Source organism: Ursus maritimus (assembly GCF_017311325.1).
Source record: "Ursus maritimus isolate PB19 chromosome X unlocalized genomic scaffold, ASM1731132v1 scaffold_X1, whole genome shotgun sequence".
In the NCBI taxonomy this organism is placed as follows: domain Eukaryota; kingdom Metazoa; phylum Chordata; class Mammalia; order Carnivora; family Ursidae; genus Ursus; species Ursus maritimus.
In genome coordinates, this window is record NW_024423319.1 from 78,969,691 (window position 1) to 78,981,784 (window position 12,094).

The window sequence follows — 12,094 nt, forward strand, 5'->3', positions numbered from 1 at the left end:
TTTATCCAATCTGCTACCCTGTGGTGCTTTATGGGAACATTTAGGCCATTTACATTGAGACTGACTATTGAGAGATATGATTTTAAATATGCCATGTTGCCAGTAACGTCTTTGTTTCTATCGATTGTGACTTTCTGTTCTGTATCACTCTTGGGGCCTTTTTACCTTTATAGAACCCCCCTTAATATCTCCTGTAAGGCTGGTTTCGTGGTTACGAAATTGGTTAATGACAGGCGATTCTGAAATGTCTTTATTTCCCCATCAATTCTGAATGACAGCCTTGCTGGATAAAGGATCCTTGGCTGCATGTTTTTCTCTGAAAGAGCTTTAAAAATGCTCCCACAACCCTTTCTCTCATTCCAGGTCTGTGTAGACAGGTCTGACGTAATTCTGATGCCTTTGCCTTGGTACGTGAGAAATTTCTTTGCCCTGGCCGCTTTCAATACTGTATCCTTGGATCTAATATTTGCGAAATGCACCATGACGTGACGTGGTGTAGGTTTGTCGTGGTTGAGCTTGGGAGGGGTCCTCTCTGCCTCTTGGACACGAATGTTTGTTTCCCTCGCTAGATTAGGGAAGTTTTCAGCTACAATTTGTTCAAATATCTCTTCTAGACCTCTGTTTTTCTCTACCCCCTTGGGGATGCCGATGATTCTGACATTCCCGTAACCTACATTCTTGCTCGTGGATTTTTTTAAGTCCAGATTCTATTTTAGCTTTCTCTTTTACTAATCCATCCTCCAATTTGCTGATATGTTCTTCTGCCTCATCCACCCTGGCCGTCAGAGCCTCTAGTTTTGACTGCATTTGGTTCATAGAATTTTTTTTTTTTTTTAAAGATTTTATTTATTTATTTGACAGAGACAGCCAGCGAGAGAGGGAACACAGCAGGGGGAGTGGGAGAGGAAGAAGCAGGCTCACAACGGAGGAGCCTGATGTGGGACTCGATCCCGGCACGCCGGGATCACGCCCTGAGCCGAAGGCAGACGCTTTAACGACTGCGCTACCCAGGCGCCCCGGTTCATAGAATTTTTAATTTCTGCCAGATTCGCTCTCATTTCCGCCCTTAGAGATTCTATATTCTCATTAACATTTTCGTTAAAACTTTTTTCAAGTCTACACATCATCTTGACCATTGTTACTCTGAATTCCATTTCTGATAATTTGGTTATATCCATATCCATCAGTTCTGTGGCAGAGGCCACAGACTCATTGTCTTTTCTTTGCTGGGGTGGATTTCTCCTTCTCGTCTTTCTGATGAGGAGAGGTTGCGGGGTTGTTCAGCGCCCAAATTATTGCCCGGGACCCAGGCCGCGCACCCTTGTTTTATTGGGATCTTAGGGATGTGGGCTTCTTGATTTTTCAGCCTGCCTTCTGGGGGAGGGGCCTGCCACGCCGATACTCAGGCAGCCCTGTTTGGGTAGAGTCTCCGCGTCCCCTGCGAGGGGTCATGGGGATGGGCACTCCCTGAGCCGGTATTTCCAGGCTTTTGTTCTCTGGCGGCTTTCCCTGGCGGTTTGCTGTGCCTCTTCTGAGAGTCAGAGCAGCAGCGGCCAAATTTCAGCCTCTGTCACGGAACAGAGGGATTGCGGCCCGTTCTCTACTAATGTTCTGGCCACTTTAACTCTGTCTCTGTTGGTGCTGCTCAACCCTGCAGCGTCCCGGAATGTGCGCCCCATACCCGGCATCCCAGCCCTCACTTCCAGGGCCGGCGAGTCTCTGTCCTTTGTGTTTCTAATACCGCCAGCCGCCCCCGTGTGCTCCCGGAGCTCCGGGTCTCAGTCTGGTTCCAGTGAGCACACCAGAGCTCCATTTCAATCTGGTGGCGCGCATTCCCCGGCTCATGGTCTCAGCAGCTCTCTCGTGGGTGCCGGTCCGTGAGTCCGCCTGGTCCGTGAGTCCGCCCGCTCCCCCCCCCCCACCGCGTGCAGGTGGCTACCGCTTCCCGGTGCCCAAACGCGGCGGCTCCCTCCCCCTTCCATTTATCTTCCGATATCTGTGCGCAGTTTCACGGCTCTCCGCTTTGTACCTCAATACTCAGCGCTGGAGATGTTCATTTGTAGAGATCCAGATGTATCTTCCTGCGTCTCAGGCTGATTCTGTGGACGTTCAGGCCGGTCTGGTACCTATCCAACTCGACTGAGGGGACCAGCTGAAAAAGGGGTCCCCTACTCCTCTGCCATCTTAACTGCCCCCCAGCTGTCATGCCTTTTGAGTCTCTCTTAATCCGGAGCATTCCCCCCTTCTTTTTCTGTGCTATTTATTTGTTGTAAAAAGTAGTATAATTGTCCTGTGACCCATCCCACCTTCTAGATTTGTTTGCTTCCTTGTGACATTGTCTTTTTAATGAAACCAGTCCAGTTAGTTATCTTGTAGAATGTCTGATTGTTTTCTCATGGTATCATTTAACTTGTTCTCTTATCTCTGTTTCCTGAAAACTGGAAGTAATATGAACCACTTACTTGATTTTAGATCTTTGGCAAAACTACTTCCAAGGTGATGCTGTGAATTTCGTATTCCATCGCATCAGGAGGCACTTGAAGTCAGCTGTCTCACTATTAGTAACAATCAGGTTAATACTTAGTTAAGGAGGTGATATGATCTTACCATTGTAAAGCTAGTTTTTTCCTTGTTGAGACTAGCAAGTAGTATGTGAGGTAATAGATTGGTACTGTGTCAGTATCCAGGTCCCTAGAATCAGTTGTTTTATTAGGGCTTGCAAAGCTGTGATTTTCCAATTTTGTCATTCCTTCTACATTTATTAGCTGGCATTCTTCTGTAAACAGGAGTTTTCCTTCATCATCTGGGGCTGTTTGGCAAAATACACTTGCTGTGTAAAATGTGGGATAATTAACTATTTTTTTAAATAACTGTTTTTTGATTCAAGGTTGTTAAAGCACTATAAAAGGGTTATACAACAGACAGTCTTCTTCAGGAGCTCACAGCCTGTTTGGTTGGCAAAATAACGTATGCACAACAGTACATCAAAGTTAGGGAATGAGACAGGATGGTATGGTGCTATATATTAAGTGACTGGTACACATCATTAGTTCAGGAGAGGGAGAGGTCAGTGTGAGCAAGAGTGCTCCTACAGGTTTTGTATAGAAGGTTGATTGCGGCTTGCCTTTTAAGGACGGTCAGATTTTGAAGAGGTGGACAAAGGAAAGAGGGTACTCTAGGTACTGTGGATGGTGAGGATGAAGGCAGGGGGAGAGAGGATGAGCTGTGTGTATTCTGGAGGTATAATAAGGAATCCATTCTGTCTAGAGAAGCTGAGAATATGGATGTGGAAATACGGTTGAGGAGGTAGGTGGGCTAGGAGCAGAACATGGACAATCTTAAATGCCAGTTCAGGAAAGTTAACTTTTATCCTGTAATCATTATGTGCCTTGTGTGCTTTGAGCATTTGTAAATTAGCTTCTTACCTTATGGTATACAAAATCGGACTTTGTAAAAAACTGGAAGCTGGGAGACCGATGAGACCACGTTTGGGGGAGGCTCAGAGGTAGGGAATATGCTTGACATTCAGATAAATGTTTTCATCCTGTTTCCTCTGCAGCCCGTGTGACCCCAACTCTACCAAAGCAGGACCGTCCTGTGCGTGAGGGGACCCGGGTAGCTTCCATTGAGACAGGCTTGGCTGCAGCAGCTGCAAAGCTGGCCCAGCAGGTAGGTGCTGACACCCGGGCAGTGGCCCTGCTACTGATCCCAGTTTGCCTTTAGGACAAAAACTAGAAATGTCTCAGAGGCTGTTGTTGGGAGCCAGTGGAAACCAAGCAGGCCAACTTCTCTCTGTCCTTGAATGAGAGCATACCAGCTGAGTATATTCGAGTTCTCAGCCACACAACCAGTATCAGAATTTGTTTTTTGGGTAGAGGCTTTCTTTGTCCTCTATACCAAAATTATTACTGTTTTTAATTTAAATTCAATTAGCCAACATACAGTACATCATTAGTTTCAGATGTAGTGTTCAGTAATTTATCAGTTGCGTATAACACCCAGTGCTCATTACATCATGTACCCTCCTTAGAGCCTATCTCCCAATTACCCCATCCCCCCACCCAGCTGCCCTCCAGCAGCCCTCAGTTTATTTCCTATAGTTAAGAGTCTCTCATGTTTTTTCTCCCTCTCTGATGACTTCCCATTCAGTTTTCCCTCCCTTTCCCCTATGATCCTCTACACTATTTCTTACATTCCACATATGAATATTTTGGTTGGGTCGTGGTTGATATTTTTGATTTTGTTCTCTTGTTCATCCATTCTTCTCTGGGCAAAATGACCAGAAGGAGGAATTCACAACAAAAGAAAGAACCAGAGGTATACCAAATATTATTGCCTTAATATTTACCCCTACTTCCCAAGAAAACTTCACCCACTAGTTTTTGTCCTAAAGGGTCACTTCACTAGAATCAACTTGGCCTCCTAGCAGGTTACAGTTTGCAAAGTTCTTTAATGTGTATACTATGCTCAGCAACCCTGGGAGCAGTTGGAGTTGAATTTTCTGATTCTCTCCTTATCAACATCCCCTTGGCTCCTCATGTGACATCCTATTGCTTACAGTATTTGTTGAGCATCTACTTTACGTTAGGTGCTTCCATGTACAATGTTTCATATAATCTGCCCAATAGCCCTGTTCAATAGGTGATATTTTCATCATTTTGCAGGTGAAGAAAATGAGGCTCTCTTTAAGTGACTAGTCCAGGATAATACAGCCAGTAAATGGAGGAGACAAGATTCAAACTCATATCCTCTAACTTCAAATTTCCTGTTACTTGCTATTTCAATAAAATAGTAAAATGTTTATATAATTTAATAATTATATCCTATTTAAATAAAATTTAATAGAATGATGTTTTTAATATGCTGTTATATGGAGCTCTAGAGTTGCTTAGAAATGTCTCAGTGGCTGTTGCTGGGAGCCAGCAGAGACCAAGCAGGCCAAGCAGGCCTTCTTTGACCAGAACTTCTGTTATGTATATCCTAGTGCCATCTAAGATGTAATTTGGAAAAAAAAGGGAGGGGGGTTTTACTGTTTTAAATAAACAGATAAATTAATTAAAGGTGTGGAAACTACTTCTAGTGCCTTCTAAGGAGCTCACTTCTGTTTGGTTTGGTCAGGGATGACCTCAAAGAAGAGGATTTGAAATTTGGGAGGGGTTTTGCTGGCTAAGCTTTTAGAAGGAACAGGGAGGCATTCCAGGAGAAGGGAAATCCTTGGCAAAGCACCCAAGGTCCTCTTAATTTGGTCTCTAGTCACCTCTCCTCCCTAACCTCCTACCGGCCCTGCATGCACGTGCTTTGTACCAGCCGTACTATTGCACCACAGTGCTTGTAGTTCACCTAGTGTATACCATGTTGTCTCATGCCTCTGTGCCTTTGCACAGGTTGTTCTCTCTGCCCATTGGGGATCATCCCTTTCAGATGTCTTACCTAACACTCCTTCATTCTACCTACCACCAGTTTATTTCAGTGGCCTTCTGTGCTTCTGTAGTATTCTCTCATTGTACTTATAATCATAAGTATGCTTTTCTGTGTCCCTTATAAACTATGAGTGCCTCAAGGGTGGGGATGTATCTAATTTAACTTGATATCCCCAATATACTAAACATGTGTTTAGTCCATGTTGGGCGAGTGAGTGAATGGATGCATGGATGAATGAGCAGATCTTTCTGGATTGGAGGCTTCATGTTGGGGAATGGGGTAAGATAAATTCAGATTAAAAAAGGGATTGTAGAGCCAGCCTGCCTGAGTTCGAATCCTCACTCTACCACTTTAGCACATAACTTGATTTCTGTGTGCCTCTGTTTCCTCATAAAGTTTGAGGTTTAGATGAGTTAATGTGTGGGAAATCTCTGAGAATGGCACATGGCACAGAGCAAGTACTATAGACATGTTAGTTTTTCAGTGTTATCATTATGGGTTGGGTAAGTATGAATGACCAGACTATGGAAGACCATGAATGTCAGACCTGGTAACAGGTTTTTGAGCAAGGAAATTGACAAGGTGTAAGTGGTCCTGTCCTAAGACGGTCTAGTCTTCAGTGAGGGATCTGGATGAATTATACAAGGAGATTGGCAACGAAGATAGAAAAATTTAGGCTATGTGATCTAGATGTGACTAGATAATTTCTGGATTGAGATGAGAGAAATGGGGGCAGAAATGTAGTTTCTGGTATGGGTGGAATAGCAGTGTGGTTGAGAAAAGAGATTCTGAAGCTAGATGGCTTAGGTCTGAATCCCAGCTTGGCCACATATTGGTCCTATAACCTCGGAAAAATGACTTAATCTCTCTGTGCCACAGTTTCTTCTCCTAAAAATGGGATTTTCATTCTTTCTTCTCATACTTCTTCTGAGTATTAAATGAGTTAAATTATAGAACAGTACCTGGCATGTATTACTAATATTATTATTCTTGTCCCCCAGAAATTCCTATGGTAGCCACAGCCTGTCAGATCTTCCGAAGGCAGGAGTAGGCCCGTGTTGCCAAGGCAAAGAAATGTAATCACTGAGTTGGTCTGTGTGGCTGTGTAGCATTTCAGAAGGTGAAGTCGTTCACATGCTCTCAGCACCACCTTTCCAGGTTCTCAGGGCTCCAGATGCCCACTATACAGGTACCCACTACACAGTGGATAGTAGATCCATAGAGCAACGGATGGATGAAATCCAAGATATTGGGAGAATTGACACAACTCCTTATTCATCCCTCCCATCCAGAGTTGAGGTTTTTAAGACCCAGTGATCTGGAGGACTGCCAAGTCCTCTATGAAAAGAAAAGACCAGCAAGAGGAGGAGAAACCATTGTAAGAGATGAACATAGAATAATAGTACACCACTTGTTGAGTACCTACTATGTACTGTGTGTTTTTACATCATTATTTAATCTTTCTGACAGCCCTAAAAAACAGATTTATTTTGCCCATTTTACAGATAAGGCGATTGAGATTCACAAAGGTTAGTAACTTGACGGAGGTCATCCCACTTAGGGAGCACAAACCTAGATTTGAACCCAAGTTTTTTTTTCATTCCAAAGCTACTATTCTTTCACTCCCAGAGGTCCCTTTTTGGGAAGTGTGCAGGGTGGGTATTCAGATAGACCTGGCTAAATCCTGGACCTAACAACTCTTCACCTGTGAGGCTTTGAGCTCAACTTCTTTAATATCCCTGCTCCTCAGTTTTCTCATCTATAAACTGAGGGATTTTCCTTCTCATGGCTACTCTGAGGAATAAATGAAGTAAAGTATACAGTTGGCCCTTGTACAACATGGGTTTGAACTGCGCAGGTCCACTTATATGTAGATATTTTTTTCATTACAATACTACTGTAAATGTATTTTCTCTACCTTATGATTTTCTTAATATTTTCTTTTCTCTGCCTTAGCTTGTTGTAAGAATACATACAACACAACAAAATAGATGTTAATCAGCCATTCATGTTATTCATAAGGCTTCCAATCAACAGTAGGCTATTAGTAGTTAAGTTTGGGGGATGTCAAAAGTTATATGTGGATTTTTGCCCACATCGGGGGTCCGTACCTGTAACCCCTACGTTTTTCAAGGGTCAACTGTATAAAGGGCCTTAACTGCTGTCATAAATTTAGCTATTCTTATTAGAAGTGTCCATGGTCCACCTCATAAATGGCAATGCTAGAACCAAAACCCAAGTCTCTGAATTCATTTACCCTTCTGTTACCACTGTACTGATTTGTGGCAGTGGTAACTTAAGGATGGATGGTACCCAAGAAATGACCTTAGGTGTTAGAAGGCCTGTGCCTTGTGTGTACATACACCCAGGCTAGACTTGGGGTGGGGGTGGGCTGCAGGACCACATTGACCAGTGTCTAGTTTCCTTTCTGGGCAATTCTCTTCTTTTCTCCACTTCTGAATTTTCTCCTCCCACTTGGCTTGTATTTCAGGAGCTGCAGAAAGCGCAAAAGAAGAAATACATCAAGAAGAAGCCTTTGTTGAAGGAGGTAGAACAGCCTCGTCCTCAAGAGTCCAATCTCAGTGTGGCAGCACCAGTCCCAACTCTGGCCACTACACCCCAGCTTCTCACCTCCTCCTCACCCCCGCCTCCTCCTGAGCCTAAACAAGAGGCCCTCTCAGGGAGTCTTGCTGACCATGAATATACTGCTCGTCCCAATGCCTTTGGTATGGCCCAGGCAAACCGCAGCACCACACCCATGGCCCCTGGTGTCTTCTTGACCCAGCGGCGCCCCTCAGTTGGCTCCCAGAGCAATCAAGCAGGACAAGGTATGACTGCCATATGGTTGCAGAACTGAAAAGGATCTTAGGGTCACCAGCTCCAAACCCTAAGCACTCTGGTAGATGAGAATACCTGGGAGGGACCCTGATGGCCAACCTAAGGTGCTTGGATTTGATCTCTTAGGCCATGAAGAGAGATTAACTGGGGTTAAACAGAGGCATTTCAGATGTGGGTTAGGGAGGAGCCTTCTGGTGACCAGAGTAGAGGGTGGGCTACAGGTGGGAAGTCTAGGGAAGAGGCATATACATAGGTTCAGGCTGCAGTGAAGAGAGGCTAAGGCTATAGCAGAGGGAATGGAAAGGGAGGGGATCAATTGATCAAGTATGGAAAAAGTCGCATGAGACATGAGAGGTGATTTGATGAGGGGAGAGAGAGGAAGAGGTGATGGGAGAGGTGCTCAAGCCCTGCTTTTCCTCACTTTGGCCCTCAAAGCCCGGTCCCTAGAGTATGCAGCTCAAGGGCGGTGAGGTCAGTGTGGCATTGGGTGACGAGGATGGGGCTTTCTTTCTTTCTTTCTTTCTTTCTTTCTTTCTTTCTTTCTTTCTCTCTTTCTTTCAAGATGGGGCTTTCTAATGAAACAAGGCTCTGGGGATGGCACCTTCAGGGACACTGAGCTATAACATAACCAGGCACTTATCTAATTCCAGTGGTCAGAATAAGAGGACAGGGAGGCATAACCACAGCCTCACAGAATTTAGGAAGAAAAATGATTGGGACCAAAGAAATCTGAGGAAAAGGAACCAGACAGACTAACCAGGGAGTCAATAGCTGCTGCAGGTCATAGGAGGAAGAGCCAAGGCATGTGGTGTTGGATGGAAGTGGTTAAGGAGGGCTTCTTGCCCAAGATGTGCCTGGAGTCAGCATAAGGATGGGGAGACTCTGGGCAGAGGAACAGAGGAAGGGGGTAGACTGAAGATAGTTGTGCTAGAGTTGCTGCTGAAGCCTGTGCCATAGCCTTTACTTACCTCTCTTTTCCCCCACAGGAAAGCGTCCTAAAAAGGGTCTGGCCACAGCAAAGCAGAGACTTGGCCGCATCCTGAAAATCCACAGAAATGGCAAACTACTTCTGTGAGCCCCCTAGTGTCCTGCCCCTCACCCCTTCACCCCCATTGCCTTCTCCATTGTCAACTCTCGGGGCACTCCTGGATCCTATCTGCCCCGGACAAGGTGCTGAGGCGCATTGTCCTGCTTTCTTGGAACTGACCAAAGGCATGGACTCCCCAACGGGCCCCTTCACCAACTCCCCTAACTCCCTTCCCTACTTCCACTAGAGCATCCCTTCTCCATACCTCTAAGTAGCAGGTAAATGGGAGAGGTTTCTGACTGACTAGAACCCTCTTTTTTGCTGCTCCAACCCATTTCCTTTTTACCAGCCTTGTCTGCCCTTTACTCTCATCCCCACTTAAAGCTGGAAGGCAGGATGGGGAGAGGCATAAAGTGAGCCTGGGCCCCTTGCTGTTTCCCTAGTCATGAAGTGGGAGGCCCAGTGCTCAGCACTTCCTGCAGCTCCAGCCCTGTCTCCAGAAGCCTGTCCACCTCTGCCCATATTTCCATCCCCTTCCTCCCCACAGCCCCGTGGACATGTCCCATTCCAGACTCGTTCCTAGGAGAAGGGTCTAGCCTCTGCCCCCTCTTGCCAAATGCTTCATGAAAATAAATAGGAGATTCCAGAGTCTCCTTACTGCCCCACCACGGGGCCATTTTCAGAGGTGGACTAGAAAGGTTATGGGCTGACATCACTCATCTTTGGGAAGAAGAGAGATTTCTGTCACTTCTCAAGGTGGGGAGAGGACCGACACCCAAGCCTTTGACCATGACTTTGTAGCCCACTGGAGGAAGCTACTTCCGGGTGGCTACAGATGAGGTCCCCTGTCCCAGGGTAAGCTTCAGGGATTTACCTGGATTTTGAGGTCCTGCAGAACATTATCCACATGGCTGTAGCTGGGCTCCAGCAAGTGAAAAACCATCTTCCAAAAGTCTGAAAGTTCCTACCACTGAAGCAGATAACCCTGGCCCTATGTACAGCCTGCTCTCTTCACCTGTACCACAGAGCACAGCCTGGACCTTCTGGAGAGGATGTGACAGGACAGCTCACCCCTGGGTTCTCTATCAGGAGCCTCCCTGCTTCTTTCCCCACCTAAGGTCTTGGTCTGAAGAAGACCTCAGAACTCACATCTTCACTTCTGGGTCTTTGTGCTCCCAGACATCAGGTCAACACTCAAGCAGAGTGCAGATGGGCTACTCGGGAGCCTGAGCCTGGGAGAGGAGATGCCCGTCTGTAAAGGAGCAGATCATCTGATCCTCCACTCCCTGTCTTCCCCTTGTGGATGTCTCTATTGTCCAGACAATGCCCAATGCCTCTCCCTCTTCTTTCTCCCCCCAGCTCCCTCCACCTCTGCCTGTCTTGCCTCCCTGGCACCCTGGACTGGATGGAGAATGCCCCACTCCCTCCATTTTGGTACTGCCCAAGTGGAGTGCATCCTTGCCCTCTGCTCCCCACTTCGACCTCACCCCAGTTTGCCCAGTGCTTCTGGGGAACTTAACAGCTACCATGCAGGCCACAGGAGTATGTGAGGCTTCCCTTGTCTTCTTTGTGTCTCTAGTTTGTCTTTCTTTTCTCTACAGCCCACATCTACTCTCCTTATTTGGAATCAGGGGTCCCTTAAACCCATCCGCTTTTTTTTTTTTATTTTGGGGACCCCAGGGGCCATGCAGTCCTCCATCTAGTCACACCAAAGGCAAAAAGCCTGGCTACCTCCCCCCTAGCACGTGAGGTCCCCACACCCCTCTCCTCTGTTTCCACCCAGCTTTGCTTTCTTGGGGATTTCAAGGCAGCAGAGGGTAGCGAGGGGAGGGAAGGGGGGCAGCCTGTGTCCCTGTGTAGGCAACTGCCTGACTAGGCCCTGACTGCTGTAACCAAGACCAGGACCCCAGCCCTTCTGCCCATTAACACCCACCCCCCCTTGATCTTTCAAAGGCAGCTAATTGCTAGCAAATCCCCCTGGTTCCGGGCCTCTTTCCCCTCTGTTTCTTTGTTAGAAGTTTCTGTGGGGCTGAAACCCAACCTCTGTTTGACTGGGTTTCCGTTTAGTTTAGTTGTGCTCTCAGAGCCTCCTGTTTGTTGTTTTGTGTTTTAAATGAAAAGCAAGTTTACCCTCAGAGTTATGCTTTTCCAAAGAGGCTAGTGTGCTTTTTTTTTTTTTTAAATGTTTCAGGTTCTAAGTGAAGTGAGTTGGGGAGGGGTTGGGAGTGGTAGTAACTAAGGTGTAGAACATGGTGAGAGTTACCTCTGGTCTCCAATTCCCAGCACAGAGCTGGGGGTTGGGTAGGGGGCAGGGAGAGAGGATTTCTATTCACCTTTAATATATTTTTACAGAAAAAGCAAACAATTTAAAAACAAGCCCACCGCTTCTGTACATGTCTAAATATATTTTTAGAAGTGGGTAGGATTGTGAATTTCTGATGCAGGGCCTTTTTATAAACAGGTTAGAATAGCATCATACAGACTTCTCTGTCGTTTTTTTCCCCTGTTTTTTTCTTATGTTGTGTTACTAATGTAATTTATATTTTTTTTAGATCCTCCCTTTCCTATAGAGATAAAAGTGATTTATCTTGGCAATTACTTTGCTTGGAATTCTTTTTTTGGTGGTTGTGGTGGTGGTGGGGGGTGGGGAGGGTGGGGGGTGGTGGGTGGTGGGATGGGTCCAGGCGTGCCGCCTTCTCTTTACATTCTCTCTGTCCCTCCCTTTCATGAACTCAGCACTTCCTTTCATGAACTCAGCACAACCTTACACCTGAGGTGGGAAAGGGACAGAATCCCAGGCTTCATGAG

General features: G+C 46.1%; 1 protein-coding gene across 2 annotated transcripts in view; it reads left to right on the forward strand.

Annotated features, from left to right (window-relative positions):
- The window catches only part of PHF8 (PHD finger protein 8), a 105,277-nt gene extending 93,396 nt beyond the window's left edge, over window positions 1–11,881 (forward strand). For both annotated transcript variants that reach the window (XM_008710832.2, XM_008710833.2), the window contains 3 exons: window positions 3,560–3,669; window positions 7,913–8,249; window positions 9,246–11,881. In XM_008710832.2, coding sequence (XP_008709054.2) covers window positions 3,560–3,669; window positions 7,913–8,249; window positions 9,246–9,334 — 536 coding nt within the window. In that variant the 3' untranslated portion in view covers window positions 9,335–11,881. The remainder of the gene's footprint in view (window positions 1–3,559; window positions 3,670–7,912; window positions 8,250–9,245) is intronic.
- The last annotated feature ends 213 nt before the right edge of the window (window positions 11,882–12,094 follow it).